The 26,035-nt window shown below is 32.1% G+C and overlaps 2 protein-coding genes across 2 annotated transcripts; one reads left to right on the top strand and one right to left on the bottom strand.

Moving 5' to 3' along the window:
* The first annotated feature begins 347 nt into the window (after positions 1–347).
* On the top strand, positions 348–20,905 carry LOC111986518 (SNF2 domain-containing protein CLASSY 3). Its single transcript, XM_065778161.1, has 7 exons — positions 348–1,322; positions 2,329–2,472; positions 2,793–4,557; positions 19,384–19,478; positions 19,600–19,707; positions 20,043–20,201; positions 20,346–20,905. Exons 1-7 carry the CDS (start codon positions 348–350, stop codon positions 20,484–20,486), a joined length of 3,387 nt encoding a protein of 1,128 aa, XP_065634233.1. The 3' UTR covers positions 20,487–20,905.
* Positions 20,906–22,448: 1,543 nt separating this feature from the next.
* On the bottom strand, positions 22,449–25,728 carry LOC111999806 (eukaryotic peptide chain release factor subunit 1-3). The gene is made up of 2 exons (XM_024031919.2): positions 25,599–25,728; positions 22,449–24,119 (listed from the first exon to the last, which is right to left on the bottom strand). The coding sequence occupies exon 2, from the start codon at positions 24,077–24,079 to the stop codon at positions 22,766–22,768; it is 1,314 nt and encodes a 437-aa protein (XP_023887687.1). The 5' UTR covers positions 24,080–24,119; positions 25,599–25,728; the 3' UTR covers positions 22,449–22,765.
* Positions 25,729–26,035: the final 307 nt, after the last annotated feature.

Genomic DNA, 26,035 nt, shown 5'->3' with positions numbered 1-26,035 from the left:
TGATTGTTTTCCTCTTCTCCTTAACCTACAATAAATACCTGCAGCAAAAGCAGTTTCGTCACTTTTCCCTTTCCTTTCTCTCGCTATATAAGTTAGTGCAGCAAATCGCATTCAATATCGAATGCTAACTATTTTTTGTCTTTATATACGTGTGTGTGTGTTTTTTTTTACTGGTTTTATTTATTTATTTATTTCTTTGTTTTTTTAGAAAGATTAGGACTACATTTGGTACGTGTTTTTTTAGAATGTTTTCTGTATTGTTATATGTATATGTGTGTTTTTTTGTATACTGGTTTTTTATTTCTCTGTCTTTTTTTTTTTTAGAAAGATTGGGACTTGGACGAGTAATGGACACCATAGCAAGCAGAACCAGGCAAAAGCAAGAACTTTGGTTGCCTATATCCATCAGAACCCGGAACAGTCAAGTTCTGAAAAGCGAGAGGAAGAAAAGGAAGGAGATTGATGGGGTATACTGGGCGGGTAGGAATAGGAAAAAATATAAAGGGCTTGTTAGTGAGAATGAGATGAGATTGGGGGCGGAGAGTAGTGATACAAATTTTATTTGTATTGATGGTAATGAAAAAGATGATTTGAGTGATGAGAAAGATTTGAAGGAAAGCTGTGCTCTGAATTCTGATAGTGGTGACAAACTTCTTTGTGATGATTCGGATGTGGTGGCTGATTTGGGAGAAGAAGCTAAGGATGTTCATGATGGTGGGTGTGAAGAGGGGGAAAATGTGGATATGAATAGAGGAAGTTGTAGACCAAAAGGAGCTGTATTTGGAGTGAAAAGGAGGATAGACGGATTGGACATGTGGATTGACTTAGATTTTGTTGATGACAATGCAAATCTTAGATGTGTATCACAAAGAACCCGCTCACATTTTCATTCAAAATGGGATAAGAAGGAAACGAAGTTGGGAACTTTAAATTGTCCAATTATTGTTGATGAGGAGGGAGCATCTAAGGAAAATAATAGTGATGAAGGTGATGATGTTAGTGATGATGGTGGTGATGATGCTGGTGATTTCAAAGTGGTTTCAACTGGAAAGAAATTAAAGGCAAACAAAAGCAAAGGAAAGCGAGTGGAAAAGATTGATGATAAGGGAGAGAATCCTATTCAAGAGTCAGCTCCTTCTAGAGATGCTGACAGCAATCTACTGGCTGCTGAGATGACTCTGCCTTTGAAGTTCACCTTTGGCGTCGAAGAAGAGCCAGAGCCACCAGAGAAAACGGAAGAGGAGAAAGAACTGGATAGACTTTGGGATGAGCTTGATTATTGTCTTAGATTGACTGAAATTGATTCAGATGATCCTGATAAGGTATGTTGGTTTAAAGCTTTTCATGCTTCAAAGCTTTTCATGCTTCAAAGCTGTGAGTGAGCCACGTACAGTGACTTCTGTTTTCTGTCTATTTTGCCTTACAATTTATCTTATGATCAATTTTTGAAAATTTACATATTTTAGAAACTGGAATTTTCAAGTATTATTTGTAAAAGAATATTCAGTTTTGCTGAAATTGTAAATTTAGTATCCCATTTTGATTGTGCTCTTGCTTAACTTTGTTGCTTTGAGGAGCCCAAAAGTCAAAGACTATTAGCTTGTAGTGTTTTGTTGAAATATTTAGGAATAAAACTTGCCTATCAAGTTTTAAATTCTAATAACCAAATGTCTTATAAATTTGATGGAAAATAATTAAACCACACTTAATAAATAGCCGAGTTTCAATTATTAGGTTTTTTTTTTTTTTTTTTTATCAAAATTGGAATAATTGTTTTACATAATTCAATGAGTTTGAAGAAATATGTTTAAAGCATTTATTATGCATGTAATAGTTTCTAATTGAAAGAAGGGGAATGCAATTAAATTCATGTATTGATTAATTGCAAATTGATCCATTAATTTTTTTATTATCTTTGGAGCAAATTTTAGCCTATATTTTTGCTTAATGTCATTTTAAATATCATTTTGCTTGTGTTTTCGATCCTCGAACTTGGACAGAGGTACATAATTGATTCAAATCTTGCAGTTTTGAACATATTGGTTTCAAGTACTCACAGAGAAGAGCAGTTACTTGCTGTCTTATATGTGCATGACATGTATATAAATATGTGTATTAAGCATTAACTATAAAACCTAAAATTGCAAGTTTCTTTAAATTTAGAGTTGTTACTGTAAGGCCTTTTGGTGAACAAAATGGATTGGATGCATTCAATGTATTTTATATTCTTTAAGGTATTGTTAACACATCTGCCTCACATTGCAACTTATTACTTTCGTGTGTGCACTTGTTTTTGGTGAAACTTTATTGTTTAATGTTGATCAATAGGTTGAAGACAATGATAAAGTTGATAGAGCTACCCTTTGTCCATTCAGAGGGGATCATGACTTAATTCTTGATGAACAAATCGGACTTATATGTAGATATTGCAGTTATGTGGCACAAGAGATTAAGGATATCACATTACCTTCTGTAAGTCATGCAACTTTGTCTTATTCCCATTTAAATTAATCGACATTTTTTATGATACTTTCTTTCTATCTCTCTCTTCCACCTAGCTGAACGGTTGGCGATTTTATGTCAAACCAAATTTTGGTTAAGGCTTAGTTGAGTTTAGCTGCTTAGTTGAGTTTAGCTGCTTATTTAATTTTACTGTTTTAAGATCCTATCTCTACTTTTTTACACGTCTCTCAGTTCTAGAAATCCGTACTTATTAATTTGATAATGGAGGAGTTTTGTAAAAACTATCATCTGTTTTTTCTTTTCTTTAAACTTGTTTTTGCATATTGCAGAGTAATTTTCATCTTAGAAAATTGGGCTGGAGAGACTCACGTGAAATGAACCGCTCCCACTCTGATGAGTTAAAGTCTCAAGATTCAGGATCTGCTTTCAATTCTGGTTGTGATCCTGAGGTTCCTACTGAAGGCACTGTGTGGGACATCATTCCTAATTTAAAGACCTATATGTATCCACATCAATGTGAAGGTTTTGAGTTTATTTGGAAGAATATAGCTGGAGGAATCCATCTTGAAAAGTTAAAAAACCAAACAACATATGCTGGTGGAAGCGGATGCATTATATCACATGCTCCTGGGACAGGAAAAACTTGTTTAACCATTTCTTTTCTTCAAACATATTTGAAACTATACCCTACATGCAGACCACTCATTATTGCTCCTTGTAACATGTTCCAAACCTGGGAAAATGAGTTTAAGAAATGGGAGTTTGATATACCATTTCACAATCTGAGTCACCCCAAGTTGTCTGGCAAAGATGATATTCGTAAGTCAATGATAACTTCTTGGAAACACGAAAAAAGCATCTTGTGGATGAGTTACACACTATATGAAGAACTTACTGCACGTGACTACAATTTCAGGAAAATACTTCTTGATGATCCTGGTCTTGTAGTCCTTGATGAAGGTCACATCCCTCGCAATGACAACAGTCTTATCTTTCAGGTTTTGTCAAATATCAAAACAGAGAAGCGCATCATCCTTTCTGGAACTCCTTTCCAAAATAATTTTGAGGAGCTATATAATTCACTCTGCCTGGCAAGGCCGAAGTTTGCACGCGAAAAAGGTAAATGGGATGCTCTTACAAGCTCTTTCACCAACATCACTAATGAAAATGTGAAAAAAGAGAAGCTGAAGAGGGTAAGAGATATGATTGACCCATTTGTGCATGTGCACAAAGGTTCCATACTACAAGAAAAACTTCCTGGATTGAGGGACTCTTTGGTTATATTACACCCAACCCAGCTGCAGAAGAGTCTCTTGCAAGATCTCAAGAATGACTATGGTACTACAAAGAACCATTTAAAATATGATCATTATAAATCTTTAATCTCTGTCCATCCTTCACTGTTGCTCAAGTGTGGTAAAGAAGAGTTTCCTTCTAACAAGCAAAAGAAGTTGGAAAGACTTAGATTGAATGCAGAGGTTGGAGTCAAAACAAAATTTTTAATTGAATTCATCCGGCTTTCTATGGCTTTGAAAGAAAAAGTTTTGGTTTTTAGTCAACATCTTGAGCCATTATCATTAATAATGGACCAACTTCAATCTCACTTTGGTTGGATTGAAGGGAATGAGGTATTGTATATGGATGGAAAGATGGAAATTATGCAGCGGCAATCTTCAATTAACATTTTCAATGATCCATTCAGTGAAGCAAAGGTATTATTTGCATCAACAAGGGCTTGTTCTGAAGGTATAAATCTGGTTGGGGCTTCAAGGGTTGTTTTACTGGATGTGGTATGGAATCCAGCAGTGGAAAGGCAAGCAGTATGTCGTGCATATAGGCTTGGGCAGAAAAAAGTTGTGTACATCTACCATCTTATTGCTTCCGGGGCAGAGGAAGAGGAAAAGTATAATCTGCAATTTGAGAAAGACATGTTGTCTGAGTTACTATTCTCTTCTTCGAGTCAGAGTGGTGATCAGCAGAAAATCTCACCTAAAGTCTTAGAAGATAAGATTCTGGATGGATTGGTAGCATGTAAGAAACTTAAATATATGTTTAAAGAGATAAGAATCCAAAAGAAGTCTGGATCGACTGACTGTTAGCTTGTTGGAGAAGCAACTAGTAATATGAAATCAACTTGTTTTTTGGTTGAAAAAGTCTAGTTGCATTAGATACTTAAATGGTGTGCATAGTACTTAATTTGATTTTTGAGTTCTTTTTCTTGATTTTTTTCATTATTTGAATTTCAGAATATAAGGTTTGGATGTTTCAGTTTGCAATTAGTAATTGTGAGTTTTGTTTATTTATTTTTATTGATTGGATTTCAGAATTTGGGTTATTCGATGGTTTGAAGCATGTCAACACTAGTGCAAAGACTTGCTTTCTCATCTAGTCATGTTATTTGTTTGAGCCATCAGGCAGGATGTTGGGTAGAAACTTAGGATATTCAGTTCAAAACAGGGTCCTATGTAGTTTGTGGAAAGTTCCATTTACTGTGCATGTGAACTGCTTTGTTGTCTGTAATTTTGCAGCTCTGATGCTTGTGTTGTATAGTTGCACCTCTGGTTTGGTGAGTTTTAGGATTTGACCACATTGAATCTGCTTGAATTATGATTGGTGAGTTTTAGGATTTGGCCACATTGAATCTGCTTGAATTATGATAGTTTACAAGTTCACGCTTTTCTCAAGATTCCACTTTTGTACACAATCAGATTATTTTATGCATGATTGATTGTAAGAACCATATGTAGGATATTGTCTTAGTATATATATCAATTACAGTAATTCAATAAAAAGAAACAAGAGCAAGCAATTTCATGATCATAGAATTTTCAGTGGCCATTTTCTTCAGCACCTAGAAAGAGAGAGAAGAGCACAATCTCTAATTAGTTAACCACAACTTCTATAATTTGGCATTCTGGACCAAAAAAACCCAATTGGAAAAGAGAATGAAAGAAAAATCACCCTTCCCTTCATTTCTCCTTTCAAATGTATCTAGCAGTCCCAATATACAAAAGGTTCGTATGACATCCTGACTTGGATATAGACCATAAGTAACTTAAGAAAGAGTTTTCTCAAGTAAGCATGCAGTGAAGCTGAAAAAGAAGGATATTGTGCTAGCAGCACATATAGTATAGGGTTAAAATGACAATGGCAAAGGCCACAGTGATTGCATGACTGCATAATGGTCGAATACTACATTACTACTCATCCTTTCCTCTTATTAGCATAACCAATGGGAAATTCAATATAGCATCGGAAAAAACAAGTGTAAGTTATATGATTATGCTAGATTATTGGAGTATGCAGAATGCAGTGGAGAACCTCAAGTTAATTACTCCATTTTTTGGAAGAGAGCCTCAAGTTGTCGAAGAAATGAAAGTTTAGGCTAAGTTTAATTTTTAATATTGGGGAAAAAAATGATCTATCAATTAAGGAGGTAACAAAAAATATGGCTTTGGATTTAATAGAATGATGAAAAAGAATACACATGCTAATCCTAATTGGTTTATTGAGAATTCATAACCGACTTTAAAATTTTAGGACTAAGTCTTAATTGTCGTGATTATGGGGAGAGTACAAATTGTACTTTCAACTTTTTTAAGGAATTTAACAGAAAGTGTAATGTTTTAATTTTCTGAAGTTGATTTTAAGATTTAATTTCAAGCATGATTTTAAAATTATATCATACAAAATTAGATTCAGTTTGATAATAAGATAGCCGTACCTGTGGAAAGGAAAGTTTGACACAATTTCAAAACAGTTAAAAAAATGATTTGTTGGGTTTGTTAAATATATAAGTGTAACTAATAATATGCTTTCTTTCAAGTATCTATTTTGGCTAAATCTTGTGTTGCACGTGTCATTTATACTTTCTTGTTCCCTTATTACATGATCATGTCTTAGTTTGTTATACATGTAGAGCTTGTATAGGGTTAATGGTTTGGTGGTGTTGGATCAAAAATAAAAATATCTTGTAACAATTACCATTGGAAAATGAAAAATTATAAGAAGGGAATTTACCTATAAAAAAAAAAGAATATAATGCAATTGGATGAATTTAAGAAGGTGAATAATGGTAGTGTTGAGTGGCTTGTATCATAGAAAGTACAATATTGTGTTGTTTGCTTTGAATGGTGCTAGAAAAACTTTCATTTGTGAAGATTGGAAGTAACTAATAAATTTGAATGCGATCACAGTAGTTAATGAGAGAATGAACAATAGTGGATATAATTAAATCAAGTTTTAATCAGGAAATATGCTCTGAATTTTGGTATGAGCAATCTTTTAAGATTCTTGGAAGTTCTAAAAGAATTCATAAGCATTTCCAAATAATCTCAATTCTCACACTTGTGGAAATATTCCTTTGAAAATAAATGGGTATTCACATTTCCAAGGAATGAGAAAATACTAGGAGGAATTTTTATAAATTAAAATGGCAAAAATGTCCCCGCCTAACTTGCCATGTCCTGCTCCATTTCACATGGACTTTACAAGCTCCGAAAAAGTGACTGGACAAGGACAGGATTTACTCACCCCACTTCGCCCCAAATTTAAGCGTGTATATATCAATACCATTTATAAGAGGATTTTTCTCTTTGGATTGAATTTGTGGTTCAAAAATATACTCATAAACCATATATTTAATAGGAAAAAAATTTGAGGACAACCCGGTAAAAATATATCTCTAACTCTACTTAAAATACCTACAAAATAAAACACTCTCCTACTAATTCATGTTTTCAAAAAAAACTTATCCAAATTTATTTTCTTTTTAAAAAGGAAAATTATGACATTAAAAAAAAAACTTCACGCACACTCAAAGCGCATGTCATGAGACTAGTGTATGTGTATATATATTGATATATATTTAAATCTACATATAATTATAGGTTCTAGTTAGCCTAACTAGTAAAGTCTCTAATGGTTGAATAAGAGATTTGGGATTCAATCCCCGCCTACACCAAAAAACCGATTTTGTGTCTTAATTTGATAATAAAGAGCTATCATTAAGAGCAGACGTCATAAGTTGAAACTTTTTAAATAAAATTATACATATAATTTATTTATTTTATCTATACCTGTATGAATTATGATTTATTTATTTTATAATAATTTAGACACTAAGACATATTAGTTTCCCTATAACAAATACTATGTCTTAATTATAATTTTTTTTTTCATCATAAAAAAAAATTATAATTTTTTTACACATATTCTACAAAGGGCAAGACTTAGATACAACACTTAAGTGTTGTTCTTTAGATTCTCCTTTTAAAATTCTGTCAGGTAGATTTTTTCACATGGGATGAAAGTGTATTTTTTAGTTAAATAGTCACATGACTAATTCTTAAAATGAGAACATAATGAACAGTACTTAAAGTACTGTACCTTAATCTTGTTCTTCTACAAATTCTATAATTGTATTGTTTATATTGTAATCTATCTTAATTTTTCATACTTTGTGTGAGTTTGGATTGCGTTCCAAACTCATCACATTTGGTGCTTGCGTTCAGCAGCTAGGTCCTGTGCATTGTTCACGGGACCTAACTGTACGAAAAAATACAAATTATTCATCATTTAAAAACTGTTCATGGGACCCACGGGCACTATTTATCATTTAAAAATTATTTTGCTACAGTATTTTCAGCAATAAGTTTTCAGTTTTCAACAATAAGCGGTATCCAAACTCATCACGTCTGGCATTTGCGTTCAGCAGCTCGATCCTGGGTATTGTTCATGGGACCCAGCTATACGGAAAAATACAAATTATTCATCATTTAAAAACTATTCATAGGGCCCACGAGCACTATTTATTATTTAAAAATTATTTTGCTACAATGTTTTTAGCAATAAGTTTTCAGTTTTCAACAATAAGCAGTATCCAAACAGACTTTACATGATAGAGGTGGACGTGGGGCCAATGCTCCCTGACTTTTCTAATTCCTCTCATTGCCCTCCATTTTTCTAATAAAAATTTGAGTAAATTTTATTTAATAATTCGATTCATTTCATATTTGTCAAAAGTTTTATAACTCAATTGACATCTTCTGTCATTTAAATGGATGATTTTCAAGACTTTTTAATGATATAAAATACTTGTCACGAATTACATAATTAACTTGATGAAATTTTCTTATATTTAAGAAAATAATATATACGGTTAATCATTTTTTTTTTGGAATGGTATGACCAATCATGGTAAATACACACTTTATGTCAAACATACATATGGTAAGTGTATGTGTTATTTTTTTATGAACAATGTATAAGTGTTATTTTGTGGATTTAAAAATTATTTATATAATTATTTGGGCCCGCTTGAACAAGCTTTGGTTCCGTCACTGCAGTGCTGTGTGCACAAGTTTGAAAATTGACTTGCTAACTTTATATATTGGGTCTAGGGCCCTACTTGAAAATTATTGTGCGTTCGAAGAGAAGAAAGTGGTTGAGAAGGAATCCGTGTGGAAGAAATATTCCTGAAAATGTACAAGAAATGTAGTCCAAAGAGATCACCAGTAATCCAAAGAGGTCATTCTCCTCGGATACAAGAAGTCTCGATCAAGCATGTATCTGGAAAGTTCGAGTGATTTTCCTAACGACTTCAATGAGGAGGATAAGCTTAGGGCATGCCTGGAGATGATAAGAACGGAGAAATATCTAAAAGAAAAAGCTGCTACCACCATGTTTAATGCACTGCAGCAACTTTCCTGACCGCATTTATGTGGAGAAGACCCCTGAACAGTGTAATCTCAGCTACCACCACTCACGGAAAGCTGAGGCAGATACTTGACATGACATGTACTCAAGTGGATACGTAAATAAAGAACAAGTGTTCAATGGAGATGATAGGGAAGGATGCTATATAAAGGGAAGAGGCCTCTAATAATAAGGGATGGGGGAAAAAGATAATAAGAGAGGAAGAAAGATTTTACTGAAGCTCTAAGAACTGTGTTAATTGTTCAATCAATAATATTCCTCTTTGGACATCATTTTGTTTAGCTTTTTAGTGCGTTCTTATGTTAGTTCATTCCCAGTGATTATAGTTAACAGTTGCTAAATTCACAAATAACCCAGTTCTTTTACCCACTCTCTACAAATTCATTGTTTTGAGTTTGGACTACAAATCCTGACCTTACATTCTCAATAACCAAAAAATGTAATATATTTTTCATAAAATGTATTATGAAATGTGGGCCATTTTTGCTTTTTGCTTGTAAAGTACCAATTCACCATTAATTTGTGTGTGTGTGTGTGTGTGTGTGAAATTAACAATTGTTGAAAGTTATTTGACAAAAAAGCCTTAAAATATGAAATTTGTCTTTCAATGACAACATGAATTGTGATGCCCTTTTCATCGAAAGTACCCTCAATTTATTCACTAGAGACAACAAATGCACCCATCAGTCGGGTGCATGCCATATGAGTGTGACCCTAAAAATTAAAATATTCCATTTTACTTTTACAGAGTGAAATTATAAAATTAGCCATACTGATGTCCCAAACAAATCAGCCTCCTCCTCCAGTTTCATGGCAATTTAACCCAAATTTGCGGACATTTTTGTTAAATAATACATTTAAAAAAAATAATTTTCTGAATTTGCAATGTTGTAAAAATTATTTAAGAAAATGGCCCGATTGGTAATATTATTCTAAAAATATTGTTTAAGTTTTTTAGAAATAAATATAAGTAAAAAAGTGTTATAAAAATATATTTTATATTATTTAAACAATAAAAACTATTATTTAAATACCCCTACCAAACACCCCAACATTTCTTGTAAACTCACGACTGACTAGATAGGCGAGTCCAAGTGTAGCCGTCTTTCCTAAAAGACGAGTTCCACTCAAAACACAAACTGATATTTCTTAAAGATGAGTTTTATGTAATCGTTCGCCAACATGGACATGGTGTCTAGCATAGAGGTGGAACTTCTGTGTTGAGCTCATCTGTATAATAAATGATATACGAATACAATTATCATGTTAAATAACTTTCAAACATTACTATTTTTTTCAAATATTTTTATTTTAGAAACGAATATTATTTGGCAACATTTACAATGGCAATAAGAAGGTTTTTTTTTTTTTTTTTTTTTTTTTTTTTTTTAAAATATTTTTATTTTAGAAACGAATATTATTTGGCAACATTTACAATGGCAATAAGAAGGTTTTTTTTTTTTTTTTTTTTTTTGAGAAGGACAATAAGAAGTTATTGAGGCACAAGTATGAGATTAACTATACTTTATCTACTCGTGGTTTGGATATACTCATGGTTTAAAAATTGTTACTTTTTCTACCCAAGACCTGTTATGCATTCGTTACTGATCTTATCACTTTCATCACTACAAACATAAAATAAAATAAAAACATAGTATTATAAATAAATAAATGTTAAAATATTATTTTGGTCCCTAAACTTTACCACAAGTTTGTTTTTTGTCTCTAAACTTTAAGAGTTTAAATTTGGTAAGGATGTGGTGTAAAACCCATGTTTTACACCATCCAATAAGAAATTGAAATTGCCATATAAGTATTTTACTTAAAATTCAATACATCCTACCACACCTAATAACATCTCAATAAAATCCCAATTTGGTTGGATTTATATATGGGTATTAAAATTGACTTATTCTTAAAAATGTGATAAAATGATATGGAATTGGAAGGGTAAAATATGAGTTTTACACCACATCCTTACATAATTTAATCTCAACTTTAAAAGGTTCATTTTCCGTTTTTAAACTATTGAAAATGTTTTACTTTTTGTCCTTACTTTTAAAATGATATTTTTCACCCTTAAACTATTGAAGGAAGTTCCTTTTTTGTCCATATTTTTGTCTATAAACTATTGAAAAAATCATTTTACAAAGTTTAGAGATAAAATAAATAAATAAATAAGTTTAGAGACAAAAACAAACTTTTTGTAAAATTTAAGAACTAAAATAATATTTTACCTATAAATAAATCAAGATTTGAAACCCAAGGCTCTCTTTCTTCTATAATTCTCCCCCAAAACTCTATCTTTGAATCTCTATCTCAAATCGGATATCATCCTTTATGATTTGTTTTTTGGTGGGTGCCACCGTGACCATGAGCAAGGTTATGCAACTTGTTAAGGGAATAGCACCTTGTAGAGACTCAGATTAAGTATTTAATATAACATATATGGACACTATTCAACCCAAATTCTTAAACCTATTACTTTGGGCTTAACTATATTATAATAACCATTTACTCTTATCATTATTATTTAATGTGAGATTCACTCACACTTGTATACCCAACATTTAGTGAGGTTACCACTGCATACCATGGGTATGTGATTTATAAAATTATTAAAAAAAAAAGTTGCTGCATTAGTTGGAATCTTTCTTGCTTGCTTGTGGATTGTGGAATCTTGTTGCATTGGTCTTATTATGATATTTCACCATAATTTTCTTTGTAATTTTTTGGGTAAGATTTGTTGTATTGTAGGCAGAGAATTTTTTTTTTTATTTTTTTTTTTTTATAATTTAGTATAGATTTGTTGATTTCGTTTTTTACTTATTTATTATGTTTTTAATAATGAAAGTGATTAGCTCAAAAAAAATTAATGAAAGTGATGCGGTGTGTAATGACTGCAAAAATGATATAATTTTGGGTGAGTAAACTTAAAAAATTAGATAGAAAGTTAAAACAACCCAAATCACATGTGGGTGGTAAAGTGTATTTTACTATTTACATTAAAAAAAAAATGAGAGAGAGAGAGAGAGAATCCATTAAGTAATCTATATATCTATATATCTAATAATATGTGAAACTGAGAGAAAATCCAATTAGATTTCAAATTGGAATTCAATTAGAGTCTAATTTTGTGCCATGTGTCCCATCTAATCTAAGTTTTTAAATTTTTGTGTCAAGTGAGTTAATTCAATGTAAAAATTAGATTTCAATTAGAGTTTAATTTTGCAACATGTGTCTCATCTAATCTAAGTTTTTTTTTTTTTTTTTTTAATTTTTTACCAAATGAGTTAATTTAGTGTAAAAAATGAGAAGTCCAATATAAGTAAACCAAAAAAAACATAATTTTTTAATGATTTTATATTTATGAGCCTTTTTCTTTGTAGAACTAAAAACAATTCAAGTTTATAAGTTATCTCTCTCTCTCTCTCTCTCTCTCTCTCTATATATATATATATATATTAATAAGTAAAGCTGAGAGAAAATCCAATTAGATTTTAAATTGAAATTCAATTAGAGTCAAATTTTGCGCCACGTGTCTCATTTAATAAAAAATTTTAAAATTTTAAACCAAGTTAGTTAGTTTAGTGTAAATATTGTATTTCAATTAGAGTATAATTTTATGGCATGTGTTCCATCTAATCGAAATTTTTTTAATTTTTATGCTAAATGAGTTAATTTAGAGTAGAAAACGACGAGTCCAATATAAACAAATCATAAAAAACATAATCATATATCTAACACTATATATAAAATTAGAGAAAGAGAGAGTTTGAATGATTTTATATTTATGAGCCTTTTTTTTTATAACTAATAAAATTCATTTGGCACAAAAAATTTATATATATTTTAATAGGTAAAGTTTAGAGAAAATCTAAATAGATTCTACAATTAAAGTCCAATTTTGTGCCATATACAAAAATCAAAGAGTCTAGAATTAATGAACATAAAACTATTTAAAAATGAACAATTTACATTTTCTACCTAATAACATTCTTAATAGACTTTTTAAAAAGTTAAAAAAAAAAAAGAATGACTATCAATAATATTTAAATTATATATTTAAAATTATTATACTATGTATTTTAATATATATCTTTTAAATATATTTATGTATACGCATGAAGTTTCAAGCTAGTAGATAAAATCAGGGCATTAGAAAAAGTTTGCTTGTTTTGATTTGTTTTTTGTTTTTGAGAAAAGGGCATCAGAAAAAGTAAATTCCATAACTGAAACGTAAGGTTATTTTGATGTTCCAACGTTAAGAAAATGAGTCATGAGCCTGAAGTGAAGTCAGAAGTCAGAAGTCAGAAGTATCTGTGCATCGACTTTAGGAATAGGACTATAGGACTATATATGATAAACATGTTATGCCGTTTTGCACTAAAAAGTTAAAAAAAAAAAAGAATGACTATCAATAATATTTAAATTATATATTTAAAATTATTATACTATGTATTTTAATATATATCTTTTAAATATATTTATGTATACGCATGAAGTTTCAAGCTAGTAGATAAAATCAGGGCATTAGAAAAAGTTTGCTTGTTTTGATTTGTTTTTTGTTTTTGAGAAAAGGGCATCAGAAAAAGTAAATTCCATAACTGAAACGTAAGGTTATTTTGATGTTCCAACGTTAAGAAAATGAGTCATGAGCCTGAAGTGAAGTCAGAAGTCAGAAGTCAGAAGTATCTGTGCATCGACTTTAGGAATAGGACTATAGGACTATATATGATAAACATGTTATGCCGTTTTGCACTAATTCCAACATCCTTCCTTTTCTTTTCTTATGAGTTAAATTAGTTCCTCTTTCTTTTAATGATCTATGATTTAGTGCTAACTCATTATCTCATTATATAGATTAAATATGAGATATGTCTTAAATATGAGATATGTCTTTGTTTGATATAGTTAATTCATTGGTTTATTTTAGGGAAAATTACATTTTACCCTCCTGTGGTTTGCCCAAAAAACACTTTGCCTACTTATGATTTAAAAATTGACACTTTGCCTACCTGAGGTTAGGTTTGTTTGTCTCCAGTTACCCACCTCTGTTAAAAACAATGGTAAATTTGTAATTTTGTTACTCTTTTATGTCTCTCTCCTTTCAAAACATTAAAAAACTAAAAAAATCAAGGGAAAAAAGATCTAAAAGCTAGGTTTTGTAAAAATTAAAACCTAACTTTTATATATTCTTTTCATGTATCAACTTTTAGATATTCTAACCTAAAAATTAAAAGAGCTCCAACTGCCTGACCGAATGTCAAAGAAAAAGTGATGTAGTCAATGGAAATTGCTCTGGGATTGGGTGTTGCAGATAGATATTGTAAGAGGTTTGAAAAATATTATTGTAGAAGCAAAGAGCTTTAATGGCCACAAACACGTCTAGCTTTCAATAATCCATGTAGCTTTGCCTTTGCTATCCGAAAAGACCAATTTAATTTCTCCTCAGATTATCTTACAAGTTTACAAAAAAATATTTCCCATTCGATGGTTCTTGATTGGGCTATTTTGGTTGCGAGAACTGTGAAGTTGCTCAAAACAAAGTATGTAGAGAAAATAGCCATTGTGAGGATTCAAAAAACAGGCTTGGGTACCGTTGCATGTGGGAGGAAGGTTATGAGGGGAACCCAATTGTAACATTTTATGGTACACAGTGTTAAAATAGATCTAAAAGTTGATACATGAAAAGAAGATTTAAAAGTTAGGATTTAATTTTTACAAAACTTAGCTTTTAGATCTTCTTTTCCTTTAATTTTTTTAGTTTTTTATGTTTAAAGAGGAGAGACATAAAAAATTTACAAATTTACAAATTTACCCTTATTTTTAACAGAGGTGGGTAACTAGAAACAAATAGAGCTAATCTCAGGTGGGTAAAGTATCAATTTTTAAACCACAGATAGACAAACTGTTTTTCGAGCAAACCACAAGTGGTTAAAGTGTAATTTCCCTTTTATTTTACTTAAAAAAAATGAGTTAGGCAAAAATAATGTGTGATTTAAAATAGTTATATATTCTCTTTTGAGATGAAAAAAAAAAAAAAAAAAAAAAAAAAAAAAAAACCTTGTAGGGCACTAGGGCTTAATGAACTAGGGAAATTTCATAGCATAATATGTTGGTCACAAAATTAAAAAAATTCTATCTTACTAGCAACATGACAAGTGGCAAATTTGGGATGAGACATTTGTAAAGTGCCAAACATGAGGAAACGTGCAAAGTGTGGACCAAAATCAATTAGAGCATTGTAATGAAATAGATTTTTTTCTCTACGTTTTTTTTAATACATTTTAAGTGAGATAAAATGATTAAAACCCGTTTTCATTGAAAATGCTAAAAAAAAAATATCACTTGATTTAGAGTCATTAATGATTTTACTCAAATGTGTTAGTCACACATAAATTATCATAAAGTAGACATTATTGACGTAATCGCAAATTTGTTGTATTTATTATCTACAATGGAACTTTAATTTGATTTTACTAGCTCATTAAAGTCTCATAAATACGGTATCAAAAAAAAAAAAAGTCTCATAAATACAATAGTTTTTGGGTGCGTCATAAAAAAATTAGAAGCCAGTTAATGGGTGCGGTTAGAGCATTTGTTAATAGATTATTTTAAAAAAATTTTGATACCACTTACATGAGAAATAAAAAAAAAGTAAATTTTTTTTTTTTGTTTCATAACAAATTTTTAAAAATATTTCTTAAACCAATAGTTTTAATACATTAGTTAGCTTTTCCCTAAAGGTTATCCAACCTACACAAGCATCACCATAAAGAAACAAATCATTTAAAAAGCCCATAGCATCAATCGGTAGATAGATATCAATTACGCAATAGGCACAATTTGTGAAGTTAGCAATTTGTAAGAAAAAAAAACTTTGGTTACATTTAAGAGTTTATTTCACTTACTTATTTAAACAAAACTGCCCCAATAGATCAGAAATAAGCTTCAGAGAGAGAGAAAAAAGAAAAAAGAAAAGAAAAAGAGAGAATGTGAAAAAACCCCTTTGGTTTTTCAATATTGCTGATGCTTATGAGAGAAGTGGTTATTGAGCTCGAAGACAAAGAGCCAATTAGAGCAATGTAATGAAACATATATTTTCTCTAAGTGTTTTATTAATACATTTTAAGCAGGAAAAAATGGTACAAACCTAAATGTTACCATTAAAAATACCAAAAAAATAATCATTTGACCTAGAAGTCATTAATGATTTTATTCAAATGTTTTAGGCATACATAATTGAGTAATGTTAAAGATACACATTTTTTTATAAAAATTTTTACAAACTATTGATGTGATAAGTGATTATTGGTAAATGAAAAAGTGATACTAATGACGGGTCTAGATGAAAACTAATAAGAAGTTGGCCATATCAACAGTTTGTAAAAATATTGTAAAATAATTTGTAACTGAAACATTTCTCTACATAATTATCATAAAGTGGACATTATCAACCTAATTAGTTATGCAAATTTCTTGTATTTATTATCTATAAAGGAACTTAAACTTGGGTTTATTAGCTCATTAAAGTCTCATAAGTACAACAATAACCATTCTTGGATGCATCATAATTTTTTTTTTTTTTTTACAAAATAAAATTTTACTTTAACTGAATTTAAATATATTTTATTAACGAGTGTCATTTATTTATAGACTACAACAAAAAAGGCCACAGCATCTATCGGGACAAAGACATCTCTTACATATAACATAATAGGCACAGCTTTGTGAAGTCAGCAATTCGGGCAAAGAAAAAAAACACACACACACACTTTCTTCGGTTTCATTTCAAGAGTTTATTTCGCTCACTTGTTCGGACAAAACCCATTAAAAAATAAGCTTTAGATAGAGAGAGGGAGAGAGAGAAAGAAAGAAAAAAAGAAAGAGAGAGAGAGAGAAAACCCGAAAACCCTTTGGATTTTCAATATATTGTTGTTGAGAGAGAGGCTGATGAGAGAAGAGCTCGAAGACGAAGAAGAGCTTTGAGAAAAAAAACACGACGCCGTTTTGAAAGAAGGAAGGAATGGCTCAGAAGCTTCAGCTTCAGCTGAAGGAGGTCGGATCCAAGCTCGAGACTCCTCCTTCTACCAAAGACTCTCTCGTCAAGCTCTTGAAGGTCCTTTTACCTACATTCCTCTTTTGCCTTTTTTTTTTTTTTTTTCAAACTTCTTTTTTTTTTTTTTTTTAGTTTTTTCGGTTTGCGCTCTCTGTTTGGTTCCCGAGAAAAAGCTTCTGGAATTAGCCAGCTTGAGTGAGGGGATTAGTTTTGGTTAGGGCTAATTTGGCGACAATTTGAGGTCTTGAATTTGTTTCTGTGTGTTTAGGTTAGACGGAGTGGTTTGTGAGGTTTAGAGTTGGTAGTGTCGGGGAATTTGTTGCTTTGGTGACTGTTTGGTGGCCGAGAAAGCTTAAGGAAAGAAAGTTTCAAATTTGACTCTTTTGTGGAATTAGCTAGCTCGAGTGAGGGAGTTAGTTTTGGTTAGGGCTAATTTGGCGACAATTTGAGGTTTTGAATTTGTTTTTGTGTGTTTAGGTTAAACGGAGTGGTTTGTGAGGTTTAAAGTTGGTAGTGTCGGGGAATTTGTTGCTTTGGTGACTGTTTGGTTGCCGAGAAAGCTTTAGGAAAGAAAGTTTCAAATTTGACTCTTTTGTGGAATTAGCTAGCTCGAGTGAGGGAGTTAGTTTTGGTTAGGGCTAATTTGGCGAAAATTTGAGATTTTGAATTTGTTTTTGTATGTTTAGGTCAAAAAGAGTGGTTTGTGAGTTTTAGAGGTGGTAGGGTCGGGAATTTGTTGCTTTGGTGGCTGTTTGGTTGCTGAGAAAGCTTAAGGAAAGAAAGTTTTAAATTTGACTCGTGTGAAACTAAAAACTGAATTATCCTGCTTAAGTGAGGGAATTAGTTTTGGTTTGGGCTAATTTGGCCACAATTTGAGGTTTTGAATTTGTTTTTGTATGTTTAGGTTAAACCAAGTGGTTTGTGAGTTTTAGAGCTGGTAGGGTCGAGGAATTCGTTGCTCTGGTAACTGTTTAGTTGCCGAGAAAGCTGAAGGAAAGAAAGTTACAAATTTGACTCTCATGTGAAAAAAAAAACTGAATTAGCTAGCTCAGGTCAGGGAACTAATTATGGTTAGGCTAATTTGGTGATGAATTTGAGGCTTTGAATTTGTTTTTGTATGTTTAGGTTAATTGGAGTGGATTGTGAGTTTTAGAGCTGGTAGTGTCTAGAAATTTGTTGCTTTGGTGCCTGGTTGGTCGCCAAGAAAGCTTAAGGAAAGAAATTTTCAAATTTGATTCTCATGTGAAATAAAAAACTGAATTAGCCAGCTCAAGTGAGGGAATAAGTTATGGTTAGGGCTAATTTGGCTACAATTTGAGATTTTGAATTTGTTTTTATATGTTTAGGTTAAGCGGAGTGGTTTGTGAGTTTTAGAGTTGATAGTGTCAGGAAATGTTTTTGTTTTGTGAAAGTTTGGCTCTGTTTAGTTGCTGAGACAGCTTAAGGAAAGATGAAGACAAAAGAAAGTTACAAATTTGACTCTCATGTGGACCTTTTTTTTTTTCTCTTTTAAGAAAAAAAAAAAAAAAACCTGAATTAGCTTAAGCTGAAGTGTGGGAATTAGTTATGGTTAGTGCTAATTTGGCAATGAATTTGAGATTTTAATTTTTTTTTTAGATGTTTAGCTTAAACGGAGTGGTATGGGAATTTTAGAATTGAAATGTTGAGAAATTCATTGCTTTGGTCAAGTTTTGAGGATAATTTGGTTAAATTAGGGCTTAATTCACACTTAGTTTTCAATCTCGCAGATGAATTGTTTCCTTTTTTTGAATTCTGTGGTGTAAAATTTTGTGTTTTTAGTTTAATTGGGTAGAGTGTCAAGAAAAAAACAAAAGAAAAATAGAGAACTGTGAGTGTTATGTGATACATTGTTTTGGTTTCCAAGGGCTGAGGTGCTCAACTCAAAGTAGCCCGGAAGGATAATAGTTGTACTGGGGTAGGCTGAATGAAAGTTTTTTGTTTTCTTCGGGGTAAGGCATAAAAAAACTCCAGCTTTTGTTCGGGGTTAGAAAGTTGTAATTTTTTTATTGGATTTTCAGTATTTCTGGTTGAAGTAGGAGCAGGGCCAGTGGGTTACTGTTTCTCTAATATCAATTAATTTGGGAATAGATTAGTGACATTTTGTTTGACTGATTATCAAGATTCACCTGCAGACTGTTTGGAGCTGGCTTTACAGTTTGGAATGATCATGATGTTTGCTTGTGCATTCCCCCTCGCATTTGCCTTCGCTACTTTGGTATATAATGCTTTTTGTGGTACTTCCACCATGTGTTTTTTCTTTTCCCTTCTATTTTATTTAATTTTTGAGTTTGTTTTGATTCAAAGTAAAGTGAATGATGAAGTTCCACAATTTGCAGAACAACATTACAGAAATTAGAACAGATGCATTAAAGCTGCTTGCCATGTTAAAAAGGCCTGTCCCTCGTGCTGCCACGACAATTGGTGCTTGGCTGAACATTTTTCAGGTACTTAATTATCTGGATGTGAGAACTATTTTATCATGAATACTCTTGGAAGAAAAACATCTATGCTTATTTCTACATTTAAAATACTAGGACAACACAAACTAGATGGGTGTGATCATGTCGATGCAACACTATGATGAACTGAAAAATCACACATTCATAGTTCATACAAACGTTTTCAAATTCACAAAGCAGAAATCATTGATTTGTCTGTTCACTGTTCCTAAAATTTCCCCCATTCTTTCAAAACTCCACACTAGATGCAAATCTAAAGGTGGTTTTCTATGTACTCCATCAATGCCCAACTGATTTTAGTATGTCTCTTCAATTTTCAGTTCCTGATAGTAATGTCAATATGCACCAACTGCGCATTTCTAGTATGGTTTTATGATCATGAGGGGAAATGGAGCATAGAGCCTGGACTTGCAATAATTTTGGTCATTGAACATATCCTCCTGTTGATTAAGTTTGGATTCTCCCGCTTTGTTCCTGAGGTGACTCTTGTCTCTTTTGTAAAGTATCTTCTTTTCCATATCCATTTCTCTTACTTATGTAGAATATGTATAATACTATAATTTGAATTAAGATTTTTGGGTATTAATAAACTAAAGGTCATATGGAACTTTGTTTTCTGGCAGGAACCCGCATGGGTTAGAGCCAATCGTGTGAAAAATGCCACACAGGCACAGGATGTGTGCTCAAAACAGCTCTTGAGAACCATTTCTGGTGGCAGAAAGATGTTTGGCGAGGTAAAAGAGAGTGAGAAGAATGGCTTGTGACCTTCTCAATCTCTTCTCCACTGCATTTATGGCACAAAAGAAGAAGAGGAACCAGAGGTTTTTTCCTGTAATAGTTCTTTGGAGTTGATCAAAGTTTTGAGGTCTGACCGTAGAGTCATGCTTGTTTAGCCATGTAGAGAATTCTTGTACATTTGGCTCAATCTTGTTCTACACTTTGGTGGATAGTAGTTTTCTTTTAGGAAAATTTTGCATAGGGATTTCTAGAATGCATGCTTCATTTATGAGGAGGATTTAAAGCAAGATGTGATCTTTCTAAGCAGAGCCTTAGAAAATATTCTCCTGTTTTTTTCTTTTCTTCCAGTTGTTATCTGTATTATAATTGACAAAAAAAAAAAGTTACAAAAACCAATGTAGAAAATTTTTGATAAATATATACATCATGTTTGTTGTTATCTGTATTATAATTGACAAAAAAAAAATAAAATAAAATAAAAATATATATATATATATATATATACACATTACTGTGGCAAATCCAATCTTCCACGCCAATTTGACTCACTACAAACTAGCACAACACCAAATGGGTTCGTTTCTTTTTTGATTCTATTGTACATTATCTAGATCTAAACAATGCGTCACAAGAAAGTTTATTCAAAAACATGTTGTGTATAGTATGATACAACAATAACCAAAAACCTTTGTCTCTAAATTCTTAGATGTTATTTATGTTATAAAATGAATTTGACAAAATCAATATTTGTACAATTTGCTGTTGTTGAGTTGCTACCCGCTAGCTGTGGTGCAACGATGGTCATGTAACGTTGTTCATGGTCTTTTTTCTATGATGGAATTGTGCAAAAGAAATGCCACTGTTTTGCATGTAATATGCTGCCTCTTGATTTCAGTTATAGCGGAATTTCAACCATTACTAACCTGGTCCACTTGATTTTGGATATTTGTTCATTTTTTTAATTCAAGCTTGATTTCTCCTCTTTATTTTCCCTCTTTTTTAATCCATAAAAAAAAAAAAAAAAAAAAGAGACTTGCAAGTGTGGTCACTGCCTCGCACCACTTATTCCCTGCTTACAATGAGTAGGACCCGTTTGATAATGTTGTTCTAATAACGTTATTTGTATTTTTTGAAAATACATGTAAGTGAAAAAGTGTGAAAATATGTGAATGTTATTTAAACATTAAAAACTGTTGTTTAAAATACACTACCAAACACCTAATTTTTCTTATTGTTGGAATCACCATATTGTTAATATTCACACTTCAAGAACAAAACTTTAATTTTTGAACTTTGGTAGTCAACAAAAACCATGGGATCTTTAGGTTTTGGTTTTGCTCACAACCTTGGTAGTTATGTAAAAACCAAAAGCCATTTCCAATGAACAGGCAATATAACTGAAAGAATCACTCCCAGTCCCTTTATATCCTCTCTTGAACCCAAACAGGCGAAAAACAAAATCCTTTCCTGCATGATAAATTTGGCAATGCATATCAATCCCTAGGCTCCGCAGCAAAAGGATAGCACCAAAGTTTGATATCATGAAGATCTTCCTGCAATTCAGTCCAATCAAAAAGAGAGAAATCACACTACTGGGAATTCTTTATTTTTATTTTTCAACATTTTTGTTTGAGATAGGCTAAAATTCATTGCCCTCTATTTTCAATTTTCCGCTTAAAGCATGCATCAAACATGTATAAGCTCTCTGCCAACAACAAAGAATATGTAGTATTAAAGGCAAAAAAAGTATTATAGGCCACATTTAATCTGTCTGAACTCCACCATGAAGTCAGCAAGAGAAAACCACAGGAAAGGGCATCCCCTTATAGCAAAACAAAACCATGACATACAACATTACTGAAACAAGGTTCCAATACCATGTAACAAGCATTTGCTGGGTCCAAATCCCTTCAATATTAAGTCATCACACAACAATGGAAAGTTTCGAGCAACCATAAAACAATCTAGCCAGGTCTTGGATTCCCGGATTAAACTAAAGACCAACTTCCTTTGGTAAAGCCTGTCAATTGTAACTTGAGGAATACAAAGTACAATGCAAAAGTTCCCAAACACTGCAGAAGAGAATCAAGGCAAGATAGCAACAGAAAAGTATAAAAAGAACAGTGCCAAATTGGTATCATTACATATCCAATGGTTGAGCAGTAAAATAAATCCTGAAGCAGTGAAATCTTAGATTGTAGTCTCAAATCTCTGAAATAGCAGCAGCAATAAAGACTACTTCATACCTTGCACAAACTTTTACAACATCCTTCAAGAAGTGCACTATGCCACAATCAGTTGACTCTTAATCGGAATCCTCATATACTTCTCCATCATCAGATAACTCATCAAAGGATCTTATATCAAGCTGGTAACGAAGTATACCCCCGATCCCACCAAACCCTCTGCAAAATTGTGATCCCTCTTGGGATTTGTTGGTGATAAATTCAAGTGTGCAACCAAACCGCTTGTACTCATTCGCAAACCATTCAAGTAAGGGCAACTTCTCCTGAACCTCCAACTCTGAGGAGGTGGCTGAATCCCGGAAGTTGCTCTGATCAGCCTCTTGTTCCTTGTTCAGGTGCTTTATGACAATCTCACCTGTGGTACTGTTTTTCAACACATACCTGTTAATATCCAAGTTTTCCCACACAATGAGGGTTTCCACAGCACCCATTTCTAGAGTCTTCAACGTGTCATCAACACCAAAGACATATTTACCAGTATCCTGACTGATCTCCTCAAAGTATTTGCCAATCAAGCGTTTCTCTTGTATAAACTTCACATTGGATAGAATTTCTGAGGAAAGCTCAATGGCTTGATTGAAACCATTTTCCCCTCCATAAGAAACATCAACCACATTCAATATCTTTGCTTGTAATCGAGGATCAAACATATCTGACTGACTGAGCTCAGTCTTGAAGTCAGCTGAACCAGCAAGTATAAGCCCAGCAACATTAGGCTGACTCGTAGCAGGATTAATGAAGAACTGTGTGGCAAGTTCTGCAGTCTTTCTTACATAGTTGTGTCGCTTTTCCATTCGAAGACGAGCAAAACGTAGAGCTGACTGCCCTCCTCTGCCATGCTTCTTTGGTAGATCGACTGTGAACTTATGAAGCACTTCTCTTGTGTTTCCACTCAATGTCCCAAAAAGGGTGCCATTTCCATCCATGACTATAAAACCAAACTTGTCATCAGATTCTAAAAGTTCATTTAGAGCTTCTGTGTGAAATTTATTGTCACAGAGGTAGAGTGATGCATTTATAGGCTTAAAAGGCTCAAAGTCAATCGTAACCTTCTTTTCCTTGCCATCTTCAGTAACAATTGTTCCAGTATAAAGCACCAGCCCATTGGGAGGAACCTTGTTATAAAGCTTTAGCCTCTGTTGAGCAGAAGTAATGGCCCCCAACACTGACTGACGGTTCACCCTACTTTTGATGTTTGAAGCAGTTCCAAATTCATCACCTAACATCTTAGTGACCCGAGATATTTGATCACGGGGAGGCATAATAAGAGAAATCATGCTGGTACCATTGCCTCTTGCAGCTTCCAATGCTTTGATCAACTTCTTGATTTTCCATATCTCAATGTTCTTATCCGTTTCTTGAGCATCTGCCATTTTATGTTTTGATAGACACGACTAGAACAAAAATACCAGCCTAGCAATAAAGGTGAAAGTTAGAAAAATATTAATTAAAAGTTTTTAAAAAAAAAATGCATTAGTATCATCAACCTTTTTGTTTTAAAAAAGGACTTTACAATCCAAAAACCACTAAAATAGGGCCACAGAAGTATCATAAATTCCCAAGTATTATAATGATTAAGTAATACTAATACAACTTTACAACAACAAATGATATGTGTTCCGCATATTATCAAAACATGAATGCATACACAGACAAAAACAAGGACCATGTGAATATATATATATATATATATATATATATATATATAGAAGGGCAAAAGCTGGGAGAATTAGCCATTAAGTTGTCAAGAATATTTATCACTATAAAGCTCAGTTAGTAATTCTACATACATGCATGTATAAGACAAGTACTTTTGTAGAGACAAGTTTTATACAATCGTTGCTCAGATTCAGCAGAACCCATGAGTTGCAAATTTTTACTGCAACTAGTCCTACAATGAGACCCTAACTAAGAAATAAGCCAAGAGCTCTATGCCATTTCCAGCACCCACAAAATTAACACACATACAAATCTCAATATCCTCATTTCCAGTTGCAACAAACAGCAAAAAAGCATATCATGAGCCACCCATGTAAGATTCACATACCCCTTAATAAATTACTCCATATCCATGCTTACAGACCCTAGTAAATAAATTTGTGCTCATTTTTATGGCGATGCAATCTAACATGCCTTCCAAGTGAGGCCAAGGGTATCGTCATGTACAACAACCACCAAACCTTAGTCACAAAATTTTGGGGTCGATTATAGATAGTCAGATCAGTCACATGTATTCTTTTCTACCAAAGTTTAACTCTATAACTTCCTCAATTCACATGTCCTTTTTTCACTACTTCTATAAATGTCATTAAACAAAAACACACTACCCAAGTTGTCAACACTAGTATTTAGAAAGTATAACAAAATGAACTGAGAATTACCCACCATTTCATTTGCCCCTACAATTACAATCAGCTTCAAAATTTCATCTAAACGAATAAATAATCAACGCAAACCCAAATCATAATCACCAATGAATTACCAAATCATCACTACAAGTAATACTATCAGTAGCATCAAATGGACCCATAACATTCAACCATGTAATAAGATTCACATGGGTATACCTATAACTAACTTAACTAACTATAATAAATACGTTTTTTTTTTTTACCAAATTTGAAAATGTTGACTAATTTTTTTTGAAAGATCTGTTCCAATTTTATCCCCAAACAAAGTTTCTAAAATTGTTTTCAATAGGATCCAAAATTAGTTGCGAAATTGGCGTAACCGTAAGATCATAACCGCATCAATATTTTCCATCCAAAAAATAAATAAATATAAATAAATAAAACAAAAATCAGTTAATATAAATCTCAAAGTAAACAGAATCTAAACTATAACGAAAATTTATTTCAGGAAATAAAACAAGAAAAAAAAGGTTATTATTACCTTAGTGGTTAGGACCAATCGGAAAAGGAGACTTGGAAGACTAACAGTGAAGCTCTCTGTCTCTCAAAGATGCTCTTAGGGTTCCTTTGGCACCGACTTTTGAGGGATTTTTTATTTATTTTTTAATTTGTCTAATTGTTGGGCCCACAAATAAAATGAGATGAAACTATAAAGTTAAAAATCTGGCCCAAATTTTAAAGGGCTACTGGGCCTTCATTCTTCTAAAACCTAAGCCTAGAGAATTTGATTTTCTTTTTTAATTGATTTTTTTTTTTTTTTTTGTAAACTTCATATTCTAACCTTGGTTCTTCCTTCAATCATATGATATTTTACCAATTAATTTTTTTTTTCTTCTAAAAAAATCCCTCGTATAATGTTTTCTTTCATCTTGTCTGCAATGATGATATAATTAGTTTTTTTTTTTTTTTTTTTTTTAT

Source organism: Quercus suber, unplaced genomic scaffold (assembly GCF_002906115.3).
Source record: "Quercus suber isolate HL8 unplaced genomic scaffold, Cork oak 2.0 scaffold_10, whole genome shotgun sequence".
NCBI lineage: Eukaryota > Viridiplantae > Streptophyta > Magnoliopsida > Fagales > Fagaceae > Quercus > Quercus suber.
This window is presented reverse-complemented; position numbering and strand designations above follow the sequence as displayed.